Source organism: Mastigoproctus giganteus, chromosome 5 (assembly GCF_048544385.1).
Source record: "Mastigoproctus giganteus isolate SK-2022 chromosome 5, ASM4854438v1, whole genome shotgun sequence".
In the NCBI taxonomy this organism is placed as follows: domain Eukaryota; kingdom Metazoa; phylum Arthropoda; class Arachnida; order Uropygi; family Thelyphonidae; genus Mastigoproctus; species Mastigoproctus giganteus.
Window position 1 is genome coordinate 126,915,629 of NC_143579.1, and position 21,218 is coordinate 126,936,846.

At 38.1% G+C, this 21,218-nt stretch overlaps 1 protein-coding gene across 2 annotated transcripts in view; it reads left to right on the forward strand.

The window, feature by feature from the left end:
• The window catches only part of LOC150085693 (uncharacterized), a 211,519-nt gene that overhangs the window by 163,783 nt on the left and 26,518 nt on the right, over nucleotides 1-21,218 (forward strand). For both annotated transcript variants that reach the window (XM_090373453.1, XM_090373452.1), the window contains exon 2: nucleotides 9,724-9,792. In XM_090373453.1, the coding sequence (XP_090229579.1) occupies nucleotides 9,732-9,792 (61 nt within the window). In that variant the 5' untranslated portion in view covers nucleotides 9,724-9,731. The remainder of the gene's footprint in view (nucleotides 1-9,723; nucleotides 9,793-21,218) is intronic.

A 21,218-nucleotide genomic window follows, 5' to 3' on the forward strand; every position in this document is an offset into this window, starting at 1 on the left:
CATTCTTCTTATCGTACATTGATTTGACAAGAGGACCAATAGCTGGCCGATATCAACTATGTAGCATTGACAGTCGCACTGGCAGTCTGAAGCAACTTACCCGGATGCTGAATATCACACGAGGACATCTGTCACCACCTTGCGGTAACAAGCAAAGCTCAGAGAAACTCCTTGTGTGAGCACTTTTATTTCGGCTAGTTTTATTGCTGCTTCGAACTATTTGCTCTTTTATCAGCAACATATGATTACATTTGAAAATTTACATTATTGCACTTTACTGACCGTGCAAAGCGTTTTCTTCCAACTTTATTTCCACTAAAGAATAATTAAAAATGACCGTGGTATGTTGATAAAATTAAGTCCACGTCCCATGCATACGCAGTTTTATTCTCTTTGAATAAATGCTAGGAATTTGTTGAATGCCTTTGCTTAGATACCTCTAGCGGCGAATTCCCTCGCGTGCGGGAGAGCTGCACCTGCAAGAGAATGTTGTCTAATGCAGGGGAATTAATTTTTCTGATGAGCATTGTTCCTCTCATGTTAAACTCCTCATAAACACAAAATAAAGCCGTTATTTTGAATAAGGTTACCTTCGCTACTCCAGTAATATTTATCTCTCGAATGAAAGAAGAATTGTCGTTCCAATCATTCTTAATGTGTTAGTATTAATAAAGGAAAATTATGCAAGGAAACCATGCTTATAAAGAGTGCTCATCAACCTTAAAAATCCTTTGCTACCTGATCTCATTTTGGTAGTTGTTCCACCTTTCTTGTTTCCTTGGTAACTAGCGGCAGTAAGTTTTCTTTTTTAAATCTGCGGTCTCTCTGAAGCAAAAAGATAAGCAAAAAGTGTAGGCAATTTTAATATATGTATAATAAATATTTTAATATAATAAAAACAAGAAATTTCAATTGATTTATGTGAATATTATCTCTTCTTGTTGATTTGCTTTCGCAGGTAACGTAGAGAGTCGCTGCTCTCTGACACTGTAGGAGAGTAGCGATGATTTCTGTCGCTGGCCGAAGATGAGAAATATTTTCAGTTAAGACAGAGAAAGTTTATAGAGTAAACGCGCAGGTATAACTTTTGAATTTTCAGCTTACTTGTTTTGGCACAAATTCTTAATTTCATTAAAGTATTCACGATGAAGTTTTATTGAGGAGAAAAACAAAGGACTTTCAAATTCATGGGTGCGTGTGGGCTGCAATCCTTATAATTTCACAAAGGCTAACTGAGGAAAGCGTGCGGTTTCTGTAACGGCGATGTTTTTAACACATACTGCCATATGACTTTTTTTCCCTTCGCAAAGTTAGTGAGAAATAAATAGAGGACAATAGACTCTGTAAAGGAGAATAAAAAATCACTGATATAACGACTGTGTCATCCACTGCAGATGATTTAATCGTGACCTATCTCGTTTCCTTGTGAGAGAACTATACGTAGATTTATATATTAAGTAGATATATTAAGTAGATATATTAGATATATTATTAGATATATCTATATATATATTAGATATATTAAGTAGATATATTAAGTAGATTTTGTGCATGCCCTTTCTTCATTTTGGATGTGAAGAATCTGTTTCAATAACGTCAGCACATTTTGCTTTAATGCATCTTTATCTTTGAAAAGTATGCATATCCCTCCGCCTTTTAAGAGCGATTGGTTTTCATGTTGCTTCTCTTTGGACAGTAATTGAGATGCAGAGGTTGTTTTCTACACGTAATGGTAAATACGAGTATTGCGATCTTAAAGTCGAAATAACCAAGTCGTTTCGCAAACACCTGCTTCCTTTCATATATAAATTCTGAACGGGAGAATGAAAACTGAAATAGTAGAAACCGGCAAAACAAATAATTTAAGCGTGTGTTTTGCAATAATGTGCAAATTTGCACACATTACAGTGTGCTGTAAAACAGATAAACTGTTTTTGGTTTATCGATAATGTGCACGGTACGTGGTTGGAATGCAAATTTTAATAGCGTTTCGGTCTGAAATTGCTGTTTCAGACGGAGAACCCCAAAAACTTCCTGTGTGCAGACCGAGGCGTATCCTTAAAAGAACTTTTATAAGTTTAAGTACATCACAAACTGATCTCCAGAGGATCAAAATTATGTTTCGCGTCAATATTTACCGCAGGCTAGCACTGCACAGTACTTGTCGTTAAATATCTGTTTTGGTGAGACTGCGTACTCTCCCTACAGGCTGGCTTCCACGAGGCATTCCCACTAGATAGATATCAAAATTTCTAAAATTTTCAGGCAAGAAAGCCGTCCATACATCAATAATAACAATGTAATTCGGGTGCATATAATTATTACTGATAAAGAAAGTACCTTTGATAGCTAGATAGTTTGTTTGGTGGATTGATGGCTAGAAAAGTAAAATCTGCGCATAAGACTAACGGAAATTCCTGATGTAGAATCTTGTTTGAGATGTTCCAAAAAACAAGCTCAGCTTGAACTAATTTTCGTTCCATGCATTGAATACGTGACCTCCGTTGCATTTGCTTCCTCTTTGAAAAGACCTGTTGGTTGATTCCCATGGTCAAACCGGTGTGATTTATTCACAACAAGGATTTCTAAAAGCAGTGGCTAAGTGAATCTGTTTCAGGCGGGATTTTCTTCCAGACAGGCGTCAGATCATTGAACACATAAAAGCAAAGTTATAATGAATAAAATAGAAATGCAGCATCTCTGATATAAATTATTACATGGTCAAGAACACGTCCAGTATAACATTTGTTTATGTGGCCCATGAAATAGCATGGTTAACAAAATGCATGAAAAGTTCCTGCATTTTGTCAACCAAGAATAAGAGTAGAATTTAAGCATAATCTCTTAAATAAATCAACTGAATTTATTTTCAGGAATCTTGCATTGAATTTCATTGCCTCGGAATAAAATTAAAGCCAATGTCTGAAAGAAGTAGCTTTATTTTGAAGAACAATAAAGTAAAGCATATTATTGTATATACATCTATTTTTTTGTAATGTAATCAAGTAGTTTAATATTTATATTTGTGCATGTGGTACTCGTTTTGACGAGCATAATTAAACATTGATAAAATATAGGTTTCCTTAAAAGTAGTTTTGCCTAAAAAGACGAAACCATTAAGTCCCAGGCGCTCCCTTTCGGAAACCTCTTTGATGATACTTTCGATAATCGAGTAAAAAGAGGTGTGCTTGATGAAAAATCTGTAGTACACTTCATGAAAATGAGAAATGTAGTTTGAAATTTGTAAATGGCGCAGTGTGACGAACATCAGCAGAAAACAGCGATTCAAGGTTAGTGATAAACTTGCAGCAGCGTTGTTTTCTCGTGGAAAGTTACTTTTTGACCAACCCTTATGCGAAAACAATAATGGCATGTGGACTAAAATTAAATGCGACTGAAACGGGAAACAGAATAAAGTCCACAAATGTGCTCATAAATTTGAAAAACGTAAAAGAGAAACTATTTGCGATAAACATGAAAATTATATAAAAGAAAGAAAGAACGAAAGTCTTTGTTTGGTTTATTTTAGTAACCAGTTGAACATGCACTGCGAGAATACAGTATACAGTTACCCATGGTAACTGTTCCATCTGAGTAGTGAAGACAAAGCACAGATTTTGCGTATCAGTGAAGAAAGTGGCGTAGCAGTTGCGCAATATCAAAGAAATTTAATCATGTGTGCAGTAAGCTTTTTTTTTTCTTGACTTTGTGAGCCCTGCCAACTCGTAGATTTGTTACTTCTCTACGTTGTGGAGAAATGTGTTGCTTGAAAAATGGACTGGTCATCAAATATCAGCTGCCTACGATGTATAAGTATCTCTTCTGTCTCCTGCAAAGTTAATGCACGTTGAATGTCAAGATACGTGAATAGACCCTTGGTAAAGGATTTGGGAAATCCTTTTCTAAAACACATAATCTGATTGACAGTTGTAAGAATAGCAAGTCCTCTAACAAAGGATGCTAAAAATGCACGAGTTATTCACGTCTGCTTCACTCTCTTCGACTCTTCACTTGGATTTACTGAGCAAATATGTCAGAGCATCTTTGAAGAAGCCTGTTTATCTTTGGGATGTGTTTCCGAATGTACAGTGGCTACGATGACGGAATTTCCCTCATTTTGTTTTGGTGTTTTTCCTTGATAAAACTTAAAATTTTAAAGACAGTTTGGTTGAACACTTATAGGAACCACTGAATGGCTTGGGTGCAGACTATATTTATCACTTCGAAAAAAATATACGTGTGGATGTAACTTTTATCTCTCTACTATGAACTAGGATTAGAGAAATACTTCAAAGGATGATAGAATAATGTTATTTAAAAGTAGCCCCCTTTTTAATAAGTGCATATTAATTAAGATTACAAGAGTAACACTTAAAGTAAATGTTTAAGATGATAAGAAAATAAAGTCAGTCCAGAAGTTCCCAGTTATTCGCAATACCTTCGTTCTCGTAAGGGGACCTGTTACAGTCTAGTCAGGGGCATAGAATCTATAATTCTGTCTCAGACTACTCATTCCTGAAAGAGTTGCAGCACGAAGACGTGAATAGAAATATTTAAGAGCTAATACCGCAGTAGGACTCTTGCTAGCAGTTGTATGTATTTCAGCAAAATTTATCAGCTTATCGGATTTAAGTTAACTGAGCATAAATTATTTATGCTCAGTTAACTTAAAAGGGATACATTAGTGACGCCCTTTCGCGAATTACGAAGAAGTAATTCATCCGGCATTCCAGTTCATCTCGAAAGGGGTGGGTAGTTTAATTTATCTTAATTTTATTTTCCCTGTACCTTTTTAGTATTGGCAATTTCTGCCTATACGATGAGGCAACAGTTCCTCTCAAGCAGCAGCAAGGCCCACAAGCTACCTGAATGCGTTAATTATCAGCGTTTTTCAGGAACTGAGGTGTTTCCTTATAATGTATATGCAGGGCGTATCATAACATGTGGGACCCACTTCAGGGATAGATTTAAGACCTAAAAACAACAACAAAAAAAAGTTCATGAAACGTAGGTCTGTTTTCGCCTTGTTTCAGAATTACAACCATTTCTATGTTCCAGCAATTTTTTTTTACAAACAGATTTAGCATAGCTGGCTCCATTCACCTGTTTACAAACAATGCTCGATATCTCATAGAGGCCCTTGCTGTAGTTCTGTAAACAAGATCTGGTAGTGTTCTTTGAGTGATTTCAGTTAGTTCTTTTGACAAGGATTTGGAGCTTTTTATTAACATTTTGGTACTGTGCATTTGATATGATAATAGATGCTTATTCAAATCGAGAGAGAGATGGAAGAGATGCATCTCATGTATGGACTTGCTAGATGCAATGAAGCCGAGGCAAGGCATCTGTATGCAGGAAACTTCCCTGAGCGTTATGTACCAAATAAGAGCGTTCAGAGAAAGCTTTCAAGGCTTATGTAGCCTTGCGGAAGCTGGTTCATTTAGAAAACGAGTTTCAGATGGGGGTAGACACATCAGCTCCAGAATTGATGATATAGAAGAACGGATCATCCTCAATCACGTTGAAGAAAATGATGATGATAGCACCCGAAAGATAACAGCAGAGAAAGTAAGACATATGACTGTTTGCAGAATTTTATAGGATCAACAGTTTATCCATACCATCTTCATAGTTTCTTTATACTTTAGCTTAAGGTCTTGTAAATTCATGACATTTTGAATTATTAGCTGTGCTTATTTTTTTTATTAAAGCTCATCTTCTGACCGTATGGTTTGTTAAAAAAATATAGTGAAGAAATTAAAATTACATGAAAAAATTAAAACAGCTTTTGAGTACTCTGGAAAAACAATTCGCTACTTTCTGTGGTTAAAATCATGTAAAATGATAATCACTTCTAAATTTATACTTAGTTCTGCTCCTTATTGTATAAGTTCAGGAGTGATGTTATCATTTTACATGACAAACCTTAGAAAGAGATTCACTTTTTCCAGCGGAGACAAACGTTATTTTTATTTTTTTAAATAATCCATACCTCCGGAAGGTAAGTTTTGATAAAAAAAAATAATAATCTATTAAGAATGTTCATTTACTAGACTGAACATACTCAGAATTTTCGATGAAAGTTAAATTTCCCCAAGGAATGAAGAAGTTACCTGCTGTTACTGATCTTTGCTTCAATTTTCGTATCCCTACTGAACGTCCTTCCAGGATTCACAGCCCATGCTGCCTAATCAAATTCACTGTGCCACCACGTGCTCGAGGTTTCGTCAGTGATATACAGCAACTTTGCTAGCAGAGATAAGGAGATGATTACCCCTTTGTATAAGGCCATGGTTAGGCTGCATCTTATGTACTGTATACAGGTCTGGAGGCCTCACTTTAGGAAGGATGTAGATTGTGCAGAGAAGGACAACCAGACTGGTGAAGGGAACGAAAGGGTGCTCTTACCTAGAAAGGCTTCTCGAGAATAGGCGCCTGCGCGGAGATCGGATGGAGCTGTTTAAAGACTTGAATGGATTGAGTAAGTTAAATGTTAATGGCATTCTTTCACTTGCTGAGACTAAACACATGAGGGGACATGAATTCAAATTGCGGAAGGAAGGTTGCAGGATAGATGATGTGCGGAAGTTTGCCTTTGGCCAGCTGGTTGTTGGAACAGGCTTCCATCTGTTGTGGAAGTGTATGGGTTGTATAAATGAAAGGAAGCATTAGACAAATTCTTGGAGGGTACAGATGGGTGAACTGTTTAGTTTTCTTTTTTGCTGATGTTATATAAGCTTGCTTTCTTATATAACATCAGCAAAATTTTCCATTTCTGCTACTACTACTTTCAAAGCGGATTAGACTTAGCTCATCCAATACACACGCCACTTCACAAATGGAGTTTTCAATATCGTAAACATTTTACAGATTGAGCCTGATCTGTGGTCAAGTGATCCCAACTATAAGGTAGCAGCACTAAATATAACCACGGGATAAAATGCAAATCCTGTGCGCTTTGTAATCCCGATGAAACCTAAAGTTGTCTCTGTGGTGAAAGACTGACCACTCAGTTCGAGCAAACTTCTACATGATGTTAACGTCCCTTCTTCACCCATTCAGTTCATATTTCTTAAAGTCTCTCGCCGGTGACTTGTAAATTTAACTTGCATTTATTATTATAATTTGATATTATTACCATTTATGTAATTTTAACACATGCAAATTTATAAAAAAAATGCATTTTTAATAGACATTTTTATTAGGAATCCTTACCACTGCCGTAATTTTTTTTTTATCCAGCAGAACAGGCATACTAACCCTAGAATTCACGCAATTGTACAGACACAACGAACTCCTCCAGACCATAGTTGATTTTTTGAAAAAATATACACACACACATTGTGATTGGAAAGCACTTAGTCGTCTTGCATATCAGGTTTATGCACTCGTATCGTTTCGGCATCAATCTTGATGCTGAAACTTACGGTAACCTGTTATCGAAAACTGTAAACGGTTTGCAAAATCGTTAGTATGCCCTTCAGTATTAAATATCGCATTTTCCACATGGAGTAAGTTACTCTTTGAATTTAGATTATCGGTGGCAGTTTTTAACCGATGAGCATGGGTTTTACTTCCTGATATTGAATGTAAAATTTTAATCCATTCATAGTCATATACATGCCCTCGAGTTCCACTTGATTCTATAAGAAACCATGGCAGAGCATTATATTATCCAAAAATCCAAACGGTTCGTATAAAAGTATATGCATTTTTTTGTTTAAGCCTCAGCACACGAATATATCAGAAAACTAATAATTAATTTCCTTAGAACCTGGTGTTATTTCTATTGACTGTGGTAGTTCATATCTCAATAGACAGATTCTTTCAGTTTGCGTTTCCTTCTTTAGAGAGAGATTCCGACTTTTTTACCACGATATGCAAGGATTTAATTACGCATACATATAGACTACCTTCCAAAAATATACGGACATTCCTTGTTTTCATAGTCCATTAGACCTTTCTTAATAGCCAAGTGATCGGTATATATAAAGAAGGTGCACGAGCTACGCAAGTTCGTTGTTCTCGTCGTAGCATGCAGAGTCAACCTGAATGATTCCACAGGGATTATCGTCGGATGTCACGTTGCTGGATATTGATTTGAATTGTGCAATTTCTACCAACTGACCCATTCAAAGTCGTCCATCAGTAATGTTATCGAAGTGTGACGGTACCAGAAACGTTCAGAAAGACTACGGAAGCTTACTCCAAGTTGATACGCAGAAGAATAATACGAAAATCTAGCCAGACATCCTACAGAATATCAACTGGGAGTCGTCAGCAAGGGTTGAGGCCTGCGTGAATACACTACGCACGGAACTACACCTCATTTTTTATGGGAGAGCAGCGGAGCTTAAGAAAAATATCGCCAACAGCAATCAGCGTGTCCTTGCATTTCACGAAGTAACGAACGCCATAATTGGTCCATAGAGCAATGAACATCAGTTCTGTGGAGTGACGAATTTCGCTACGCTTTATCCCAATCGGATGGGTGTAGGAGTGTTTTGTGCCAACAGTGAGTTTCGGAAGAGGTGGGGTTAGTGGTTCTCGTCGGCGCTTGTCTTAATATTTTGGACAACTCCATTCTTCGACGTGGTAGTGCTTTGGTACACAGCCATGTTTGTTTCAACAGGATAATGCCTCATGCCGCCAGTGCAGTTCAAGAGTGGTTCATGTACAGGAATTTTTAAGGTTGTGTAGAGTGCCAATTTGAATCCTACAAACACCTATGGGATGAAGTGGAATGTCGAGTGAGAGCAAGACCAACAGAGCCAAAGTCAGTAGCTCAACTGGTCACTGCTCTGCAGGTAGAATGGAGGATAATACGACAGGTGCAGTCCAACGTTATTTTCCTGAAAGCCTACGCAGGAGGGTGTCATAGAGGCCGACGTTATTGAAGTGAGTGGCAGTGATATCAGTGTGAAACCGACGTATGTCCGGATAATTTTTGGAGGGCAGCATACATTGTATAGGGCTAACTAGTTAAAATGCAATCCATTTTGAAATACAGTAAAGTATTATTAAGAACAAATACAGAATTTAATTATACTGTTCATTGGAGGTATCTATTCTTTGCTCTGTACATACATACATTCGTTCGTTTTTTGTGTGTGAAATACAAACTTTTTAAGAAGACATTGGAGAAAATACTGATCCTTAATTTCCACAATGAAACTTCTCTGTACCTCACTAAACAACTCGCTGTTTATAATGATATCATATCCCCCTGTCATAGTTACTTCGGAACATTGCTAACAGGTTGTTCAATAGAGGGATTAATGTATTGTTTTACCAGTAAAAAAAGTAAAGTGCAGCCATTATCAATCCACTGCAGGATGGAAGCCTCCTCAACAATTCATACTGAGGGAAATGGACCATAATCTGCCACGCTGGTCCAGTGCGGGTTGGCAGATCGACCGTATCCAGCAGTCAGGGGCTTGAACCCCGGTCTACTCAAAGAGCGTGTACTACTGCACTCCCGCTCCTGCCTACTCGGCTACGGAGGTCGGTCACCAGTAGTAGTACCCTTCATGAACAAGTCACTCTAGAGCCATACATTTCAAAAGATTTTTATTTTGTCACAAAACAACACATCCGCTGCATATACATTGATTCAAAAATTATTAAATATAAATACTAAAATAAAACAATGATAATTAGATAAATTTAAGAGAAGCATTTTTAGGCAAGAATTATAAAAAAACAAACGTTTTCTTTCTTTAGAATGGAAAATGACTGTCTGGCCGAGAAAAGTTTGTTATTTGAAGTACTGGAAAGACATCATTTATGCTGGTAGGTAAAATGGCCTTCCGTCCCTTTTGATGTAACTATTCCGTTAATTTATTCTTTCTGAAATTTAAAAATACTTCATAAGTCAAATAAATTAATGCATCATATACTATATAAATAAGCATTTTTTTCTAAATATAATTTGTCGTACAATTATCAACAGTAACAGCTTTATAAATTTATATCTTTTTTATTTTAATATAAAAACAATGTCTCGCATCATATATTTTACAACCTATAGGAAATACAAACTTTTTAAGAAAACACTGGAGTTGGACAAACTCGCCTCTTGCTTTTTTAAACGTGTTTTCATCGGTTTAAGTTTTTATTGTCATTTGCATTATGTTAGTAGCTTATTTTAAGATGTGAAGCGAATTTGAAGGTAAAAGCCTAAGATCTGTGTCTAAAGAATTCAGGTTGAAATATGTTTCAATAACTACATCAACTCCAACTGGATTAATCTAGCCATTAAGTTTTATTAAATTGAATCCTACTAGATCAAGTTTAATAAAACACGCCTTAATCATAAGGTACGATGTGTTTATTGAAGAATTTCCTACCTCGTTTGATAGGCAATCTTGTTTTTTTTAATGAATTCTACTTTTATATTGCAGCAATAATAACAGTTGAAATACAAAGATTATTGATTAGTTTTAATTTTATCATTTATCCATCACACTTATAGTTCAGTGCCACTTTATTTTTTTTACCAAAATTCTTTCTAATAACGTTTTAAAGTACAGTGTTTCGTGAACTGCCACTATGGTCTGTTATCTGAACTTCTCTAACCACGAGGCTTTTAAAGTGCCACAGAACTACATCCGTAGTCATGACAACGGGCGTTCAAAATGGAAAAAGTATCCACCAATCGGACGCTGACATTTTTAATGGCAACCAAGTCCTGAATAGCACACTGACATCAATAGAAAGTCACAGTGGAACGAAGAAGGGAAAGTCACGAGGGAGGCCATGAATCTTTTTTTCCAAGAGAACCTATTGACATTGCTCTTGTCAACACAAGGGGGTGGAAATACAAGATCCGAGCCTGGTCGGGACAACAGAAGGACGACATCGATCGCATCAACAGGCAACCAGTTCCCATTACTTCGCTTCGATGATTGAAACGGTCGCGCAGTTGTGACGTATGCAGCGGAGACTCAAAGAAATGTCTAGAAGAGAAGATGGACAGAAATTTCTGCATGTGTCTTCTTATAGAAAGAGACCTCGTATATACGTAATGCGGCAGCTGTGACGTATCAAGCGACGTCGTTTAGGAATGGAACTACTGGAGGCAGCGCTGAAGGCTTCAACTTTAGTGTGGATTTTTTTTCTTCTTGTTTCCTTGTCTAGGACTTGATGATTGTCTGCTCTTCGGTGTTGTAAGCAATCACCCGTCCGCAGAACTGTATTTTATCTCCTAGTACAGTGGTGATGTTGTCAGCGGACAAACCACAGTTCTGTTATAATGGTCCTTCCAAATCGAATGTTAATAAGAATAATATTGAAATTTTACTTAATATTTCTGCCTCCTTTGAACACTCAACTGTAGATTTTTGTTATTAAGTTGCTTTATATTTGCAGTATTTGTGAGAGAGAGAAGGTTCTGGGTGCCAAGAGTAGATAATCTGAAATTATTAATCCAATGGGCAATTGGAGCTACAAGAAATTTTTTTTTTAAGTTTTGAATTTCACAAGCTCATTATTTTTACTAATGAAATATGAAATTTCCCTTTCCCTACATATATTAATGTATGAAAAAAAAAAAAAAAAAAAAAACGAAACGAATTGTCGTGATGGGAGTTGCACTGGTTTGGTAAAAATTTTAAGGGCTTCTAGAGTTGTTTTTTTCATTGGCTTCCCGCCTTATAGGCCAAACTATGTTAAAAACTTCAATCCAAACATAATATACATCTACCATCATGTGATTTGAATCTGCAGCAAGAGGGTCTTTTTGTTTACCTGGATAGAGGTAACACGTTGGCGTCCTAGCCTTGCTGGATATATATAGTTTGTGTAATTCATGTATGCAATTCAGAGTTTTTTTTTTTTTTTATTTTTACACAGGCAATATTACTTCAGCGTTGATGCTAAAATCTACCTTTCACAGGCGAAACTATCAGTTCTTGGCACAGATATTCGAAAAGAACCCCTTGTGTTCTTTGAACAACCATCACCTTGATGGTGGAACTGGTAGTTGCGTCACTACTATTCTCATATCATACTGAAATGATTTCTTAATTGAATGAGAGGGAGTTCTTTGGTAGAGTAAAAATTACTACTTTAATATATAATAAAATCTAAAAATAATAATAAATAAAACGAACATTATGTATAAAACTCACAAAACAAACAAAATTAATAAATTAATTAGCTTTTAAAGTTGCTAATATTACTTTAGTTTTTACAGTTACCTTATTCTTAAAAAGGTAAAAAAAACAATTCTCCCATAATTGCGGGAGGGCGATTGGAAGCATTAAAAGCGCAAAAATTTTCAAATGGATGTGTGAGAACTGGGGTTTTTGTTTTATCTTATTTAATTATATCTTTCTAATACCCTTATTTACCTTGGAACCGCTATGGTAGTTGTTATTAAGTATCAAGTCAAACGACTGGAATCCTCACGTCCTCCAAGGCACTTGGAGGACTTAACTGCAATCATATCCGTTCTCAAGAGATTCAGGGCAATGAGGATTATCTTGTTCTCCCTTTTCTTTTATAATAAGCTTCAGTGGGCTGTGTATATCTCTGTTGAATAACGAGTAATTTTTTTCCAATAACATAAAGTTTATTACACAGTAAACTTATGTGAGGAATAAAAAATACTAAATTTACATGAATATTCTTTCTCCTCCACAGTAATACATTTTCATAACCTCTCATATACCGTCTACTTTCCCGTACAAATATAATTATCTTATATATTTTTCTATCCCTTTATCTGCATATGTATGACTAAGGGTATATTGTATTCCCCTTTCAATATTGATTCACTATCAGACACACACATTTCCACTCAGAGAACTTTCTTTATTAATCAAACACATAATATTTCCACTTTCTCTTGGCCAACAGGTATCTCAGTGGTTTGTAAACAAATTGATTGCTACATTCAGATCACTTTCTTTATTAATCACAATAACATCTAATTCATAAGATAGATCATCATATATCGCAGATAGATAACTCACTCTTCCCTTTCTATAATAAAGTATTTAAAATAACTAAATGCACAAGGCATAATATATTAAGATTTTAATATCTATATAATATCGATGTGTAGATACACCATAGACAACTCTTAAGGAACTACAAAGTAGTTGTTATAGGCATCATTTGCTCTTTCTCATATTGTGCTCTGCCTTCACGACGAGTTGCCATGATATTGCACTACCTCGAATAAGTAACGCTTCACTCTTAATGTATTATGCCTTGTGCATTTAGTTATTTTAAATATTGTCATATACACACCACAAGGAGGAACGCCGGCCCTCTATGTTACCAGGCAGTACAAGGTGGTAGATGACTCTCATCAACCGGTGAAATACCACCACTTTGCTTATTGGAGGCTTGAAGTGGTGGAACCCATGTTTAGTCTCTAGAGCTAAGTTCCGGTCAACCCTTCCCTATCTCTTCCATCATGCAGTATGATTGATGACTTTTGAGGTTATGATGAACGTCGTGGCGAGATCCAATATTCCTTACATTTCGAGGGTAGAGCTCTAAAACGGTGTTCGCCAGCCGGCCGCTAGTTAGTATACCGAACCGAACCTATTGGTAACTCTCTAGGAGGCTTCCGGATCAGCTAGTGTATAATTTTGCTACCTCTACTCTGCCAGATAGTGACTGGAGGGAGTCCGAGTAGTGTGTATGCGGGGAGCATTGTCGAGCCCACGTTATGTCAAGGATCTGAGTATATTCTTACCACGTACACGCCATATGCAAAAATTTCATTACTTCATACAGCATGCCCCACCCACTTTTTCTTACTACTGAATACACCATGAATTGTCAAACTAATAGAGAAAGCATATCTGCGAAAAGATCTAAACCTCCCAAGCACTTCCTAATTCATTTCACAAATATACGTGGTCTCAATTCTAATCTCAACGATGCCCATTTCCACTTGCAGTCTTCCAAACCCCATGTACTTTTTCTGAGAGAATCTCAGTTATCGGTTGATTCAACTACTGCTCATCTCAGATGCCCAAATTATTCGCTGTATGATTCCTTTCGCCTCAAAGGTGGTACTTGTGCATATGTCCGTTCTGATATTCCCTGTCAGAGACTTAGCAATTTGGAATCTCCTCTGCCTTAAAATCTCTCTACCTCATTGTGTCAAATTCAACTGTTGTCTCTACCGTTCTCCCAACTCCACTAATCACTTGGAGCTCTTGGACGTCCTCTCTTTGCAACTTGACTTTCTCCAGTCCAACTTTCCTAACAGTAAGGTAATTTTCCTTGGTGATTTTAATGTTCACAACTCCAGCTGGCTTCCGTTTTCTAGTCACACCGACCCAGCAGGTCGTGATGCTGAGGCTTTTGCAATTACTAATGACCTAGCACAGATTGTTCATTTACCTACAAGAATACCGGACAATCCTAATCATACAGCCAATACGCTTGATCTTTTTCTCACAAACAACCCTTCTAAGTACAAGGTCGAAGTGAGAGGTCCTTTAGATCACAACTTAGTGATTGTCTCTTCTCCAATGGAACCTTTATCTCATGGCTATTCAACAAGAATGCAAAATGGGATGACCTGCGAGATTCTTTTCTTCATTTCCTTGGTCGGATTACTGTTTCAAAACTTCTGATGTCAGCGTTTGCTCAGATCGTGTCAGTGAAATTATTCTTGCAGGAATGGAATCCTTTATTCCACACTCCACTTTAAAATATCGTCCTTTATCTAAACCTTGGTTTTCCAATAAATGTGCTAAGGCTGTTCAAGAGAAGAATGTTGCATATCGTAATTGGCTTGTTTCTAATTCTTCAGTTTCATTTTCTGCCTACACCAAAGCTCGCAACAATTCTAAAGCAGTTATTAATCAGTCCAAACTAGAGTTTGAACAGGCTAAGAGTAGAAAACTTGCTTCTTGCCCTAATGGTAGCCGAGCATTCTGGTCTCTTGCCAAAGCTATTGGCCGCAACTTTTGCCCATCTATGCTCCTACCTCTGTCCAAACCAGATGGTTCTATTGTCACTTCAGCCAATGATAAAGCTGACCTGTTAGCATCCCATTTTTCTTCCAGCTTATGTATTAATGATCTTGGTAAAACACCTCCCAACACGCTCCATTCAATGCCTCCTGTGGTCTTCCGTCAAAAGGAATCTTGATGCTAAAAAGCTCCAGGTCCTGATGGTATCTCTCCACTTGTTCTCAAAACCTGTGCTCTTGAACTTACTCCTATTCTTTGCCGCCTTTTTTCACTTTCTTATTCCAAAGGTATTTTTCCTTCTGCTTGGAAATTTGCTCATATCCAACCAGTTCCTAAAAAGGGTGACAAATCCCTCCCATCCAATTATCGTCCCATTGCAATTACTTCTACTCTTTCTAAAGTAATGGAGAAATCAATTAACCGCCAACTCTTAAACTACCTAGAAACCTTCTGTCTGATCAACGATCGCCAGTATGGATTCCGTCAGTGTCGATCCACTGGTGATGTTCTGGCTTATGTTACCCATTTATGGACTAATTCAATGGAAAGGTTCGGTGAAACACAAGTAGTTGCTTTTGATCGTGTTTGGCATAAAGGTCTTCTAAACAAGCTTCCATCTTATGGTTTGCCAACTGTTTTTAGTAATTGGTTATCCAGTTTTCTCTCTGATCGCTCACTGAGTGTGAGCGTAGATGGCTCTCTGTCTTCTAACTTCTCCACTAATGCCGGTGTCCTCCAAGGTTCAGTTCTTTCCCCCACTCTTTTCCTCTTGTATATTAATGGCCTTCTTCCATTGACTGGAAATCCTATCCATAGTTTTGCTGGTGATAGCACATTGCATTCCACTTTCCATTTTGAGAAACCTTGTTCTGCTCAATCAGCTTCAATTTTTCGAAAATCTGCTACAATTCCTTAAATGCCGATCTTCAGGTAATTCTCCAGTGGGGCAAAGACAACTTAGTTGATTTCAACCCTTCTAAAACTCAGTCTTGTCTTATATCTCGCAAAAAGGATTCTTCTGCTCCTATGCTTATCTTTGGTGACACTCCGATTTCTAGACAAAATGATATATCTCTTTTGGGGATTACCCTGACTTCTAATCTCTCTTGGCACAAGCACATTACAAATATTGCTTCCTCTGCATCAAAAAAACTTGGTTTTCTCTTTCGCTCTCGGCGTTACTTTTCTTCCAAACAGCTGCTCACTCTATATAAATCGCAAATCAGCCCTGCCATGGAATATTGTTCCCACATCTGGGGTGGTGCCCCCAAAACCTCTCTCAGGCTTCTTAATTCCATTCAGAAGAGGGCAGTTAGGTTAATTAATGATTCATCTCTAACCGAGTCTCTCCACTCGCTTTCTCATAGACGTACTGTTTCTGCTGCATGCCTCTTCTACAGATACGTCCATGGGCACTGTTCTTCTGAACTGGCTTCTATAATTCCCGCTCTCTCTTTCCAAAGAGTCCGAACACGTGCCGCCACCAGCCAACATCCATTTACTGTCCAACTTCAGACCCACAGAACCAACTTTTCATCTTCCTCATTTGTTCATTCAACTGCCGTTTTCTGGAACAACCTTCCTTCATACGAATTTCCTTAAAATTACAATCTACAGAAGTTCAAGTCCAATGTCAACAAATATCTTCTTTCGTCTTCTCAACCTCCAACCCAAGCACGTTACTAAGTACTATAGGTTCTAATACCTCTCGTGTTTGGGGTTCACATTAAAAAAAAAAAAAAAACCTTTTGGCATCTCTCATATTGTGTGATCATCTTCACAACTGGGTCGTCATGTCTGCAATACTAGGGTACCTGCCCACCCACTGATGATAGGCCAATAGCCTTGAAACATGTCTGGGTGGTGGTACTCACTGAGAATAAGTAACAATAGTCTTCTCTATTAGTGAAGCGTTACTTATTCGAGGTAGTGCAATATCATGGCAATTCCTCGTGAAGGCAGAGCACAATATGAGAAAGAGCAAATGATGCCTGTAACAACTACTTTGTAGTTCCTTAAGAGTTGTCTATGGTGTATCTACACACCGATATTATATAGATAATAAAGTATACAACTCGACCTATCAGTTTAACAGGATTAATTATCTAGAGGACTTACTTTTACTTCCCACTGCCTCGATAGGGTTCATGGCTCCTGATCTGCTTCCAACGGTTGTCATCCTTAGTCACTGCATAATACTTGCTTTGTCTTCATCCTTGCAGCACGGCAAACAAGACGAGGCTAAGTCGAGTTTTCTGCTTCTAGCACCTTAGACAATTCCTGAAACCTTCTCGTCGTCCCACACATTCTTTTACCATCTAATACTTTCTACAGTCTCCCACTAACTACCGTATTTCCCCATGTATAAGACGCACCTTTTTTCGAAAAATTTGGGGTTAAAAAACTGGGTGCGTCTCATTGTTTCGCACTTGTTACCGGTATATTAGGTTACGTTTTGCCACGTTCTGCCCAGAAAAGATTTTCGTACAGTGCTGAATTCAAGTTATGAGGAGTTGTATGAATTTTATGATGAATAAAACTTGAGTTCAATAACTTTATGTAATACATTTTTTTTTTCAAATTTCGGGCCCCAAAATTAAGGTGCGTCTTATACATGGGGAAATACGGTAATTCCACACTCCTCTACCTCTTCCTCTCCGTACTGCTCCAAAGCACACTCAAAAATCTGTCCATATCCTCCATCTCCTCGCGTTTCTTCTTTTTGTTCCAACTGTCCCTCGACCAATCTGCCCTCTTTTTCTCTTCCAGCATCTTTATTCTAATTCGGCCTTTTCTCTCTTCTTTGTTCTGGAGCATTCTGTTTGGTCGGGCTCCTTTATCCATAGCAGCGAGCAAAGTATGTTAGTTATCTGACGGCACCAGGGGTTTCACCCATTTCCGCGTTGTGTACTCTGTTCGTGTAGCACAGAACTCTGTGAAGGCCAGAGATTTAAAAAGTGTGTGGGAAGTGGAATGATGTGTAGTGTTGTGTACCGTTGTTCTTCTGACCATTTAGCCATTGGACCCCTGTTGAGACCAACCGTTACCGCACTTGGCCCTGGGGAGGCAGGTCAGGTACCCAGTAGACTTTTGTACTCTGGCTGGCCCTGCCACAGGCGCCTCCGTAGCCAGGTGGGCAGGAGCAGCAGTGCGTAGCATCATGCTTCTTGATTAGACCGGGATTCGAGCCCGTCACCACCAAATACGGAGGATGCAGAAAGGTCAGGGAATGACCACCGCATATCTCGGAGCAATATTGCCTTAGTTGCTAATGCTCCTAAAAACCAAATAACAAACAAACAACAACAAACAACAGGCCCTGCCACCTAGTTTCCAAAGATTTCAGTGGCAAGGGCCTATGTGGAAAAAAAATAATAATAAATAAATAAAAAATATAGAAGGGCGATAAGGCTAGATATAAAAGGCCAAGAGTAATATGTAAGCGTGGTTTAAATTTGGATGTTATTAATTGATAAATTGTGTGGGGTGTACATTGCGAGAATGACAGACAGAGTAGGGGGGGGGGATTTAAGGCTGTGGGAAAAGACAGATATGGAGACGACAGAGAAGGCGACCCCAAAAGTTATTGATGCAGGCCCAGGCCTCACCAGGCGGAAGAAGGGGAAGGAACAAATCTCCTCCTCCCGGCCAGGGAGGAGAGTAAAAGAAAAACCAGGCTAGAGTGCTCGGTTTGATCGCCAATGTCGCTTGTGGCAGGAAAGCTGCTGGTGTCTTCAGTGTCTGGGTTTTGGAGTCTTCAGTGGGACCAGGTACTGGTTGATCTCGCCTGGTGATTCAGTTGCAGATATTAGCCCGATGGAACTTGGATGAAGGAAGTGAATTTCAGTTCAACTGAGCTTCGATGACGTCGGCGGTTGATTCTACTGGAGAGTGTGCCCAGAATCTGTCTCAAGTTATTGCTCTTGGTGGTGTAGGCTCCTTAATGTTTTTCGTCTGTTGAAGACAACCTGTGCAAAAGTGGTGAAGTATTTATAATTGTCATGGGTATGAATTAATATATGTTCTTGGTCCTTTGGCAAATTAATAATCTTTGTGATCAGAATAGATCTCAAGTCTTCATAGTCAGGACAGTCATACATTATATGGTGCCAAGATTCATCATAGCAGCGAACACTTAGATGTTGAGAGGCTTCTGTAACAACATCTGCTAACAATCTTATCCCTTTTCCCACTTTCGATACGCTTTTACAGAAGTAGCCGCCCCTGAGATTTTTAAAAGCGCACATTGGGGAAGAACTCTTTATTCCTCACTTCAAAATTCTATTCCTGGCCTGTACTAGAGTTCCGGACCTTTCATCTTTGGAGACTAGCATTTTTTTGAAGGGACGTGTCCTTCGGTGTCCATTACTTGCCGATTTTCCACTCTCTACAAGCAGTGACCGCGCTACATTTCTAAAGCCCCTACGGTGTCGGTCACTTTAATTACTGCCCCACTCATTTTCAGGTAATCCATCCTGTCTCCCGCAGACATCCTCTTATTGTTTACATTTTCACCAGGCCCGGTTCCCATTGACCGATTGTACCGCTCCCTCTCTTCGCCCAAACAGTTTTATAGAATTTATTCACAAATAACTTGTAAAATAGGTATCTTACAGATGCTTAAAGTTCAAAGATTGTACGAATTATTTGTGAACTGAGTTTTTCACTTTCTTTACAAAGAGAAAACTTCGATGGGTAAAAGAACAAAACAGAAAGGTTTAGCGCACTTTACAGAGGAGAATTAGCATTTGATTGTGGCAAGAAACGCTCGTGAATAAAATTAAGTTATTAATGGAGATAGCTGTAAGGTCCAGTTATTTTAACGAAGTCCGTCTACTTAACTCATGAAACATAATGCTGTAATTATAGAAAAACAATTAAAAAATCATATTAACGATAAATGGCCTGTCCGTTGTTCAATTTTTTTATCCCAAAAACTGGCCTTAATTACCTTCTTTACCTTAAAATTCTTCATTGTCTTCCGCAGTGTGGCTATTAACAAGCCATAATGACTTGCCTCGCAAATAAATCGTTCTCCGCTATCGTTTAACAATTAGTGACAACTTTTAATTACTTAATTATAAGCACGCTCGAAGAACTTTCCCACCCAACAAGGTTCCATTCCATTTCTACGCATTCCTTTACGACCTGTTGGGCTACTCAAACTTCAAACCGCTGCTCCCAGCTTATTTTTAGCTTCCGATTTTCAATTTCCTTACATGATAATTAACCCCCTCTTGAGAAGCGGCCATCTTCAGGTTCCCTAACGATATTTAAACATCCTCAGAGGAATGAAGACATGTCACATCGCTTTAGGTGCCGAGACTGAAAATTGAAAAGGGGATAAATATTTTCCCCCTAAAAAAAATAAAAAACCGCTGCCACCTCCAGGGGATTAATCACAATGAACCCAACGCGTTTCTGACATCTTTAAGTGGGAGGTAGGTTATCAGACATCGATTTATTACTATAGGTGTGCGACCGTAAGGGGACGCTGGTGTAGCGAGGTGGAGATTTAGAGTGTAGCGCTCCTTCAGTACATTAATTTTCTTTTCTCGATTTCATTCTCGAGGAAATTCAGAAAGTTTGAAGTACCTGCTGGGAGAATTGGTAATGGGGTCCGCTGAGAGTCACCGATAAGTGTGTCTTGGGGGGGGGGATATAAATGGATAGGCGGATCGATTGCGGTAAGTTGATGGATTAGATTTTGACATTCTTTGAAGGGGTACAAAGTAGAAACATCCATTCACCTCTCTGCATGTATATCTCTCATCACACTATCCAAATAGCAGAAACATCGTAGTAGAAGTATTGAGTAGGTTTGTTGCTAATCTTACGAGAAATGCTGTCTCAGTTTTTATGGAAATTGTCCAAACTCAAAAAATAAATAATGCTGGCATTAATATCTAATATGCAACGACCATCTCCAAGCATGTTCATCCCTCGTCGGGTTTGTCAAGTATATGGTCTATTTTTGTCTAACCAGACAGAAAACTTTTCCCATTATGTATAAAACAAGAAAAGTTTTAATCCAATCAGAGGATCGAATAAATTCAGTGCGTCGCTTGTTTCTATTTCTCAATCATTGCCTGTACTATTTACTATCGCGTGATACATCACCAATTTACTTTATATCATTTTAGCTCTGATTTCTGTTGCCTTGGGATAATTTCAACGCTCATCATTGCTGATGATCATTTGACAGTTAGTGTACGTTCGAAAATACTTTAATAGTTGATTGCACGGCACCTTCAAATCGATACAGTAATGTTC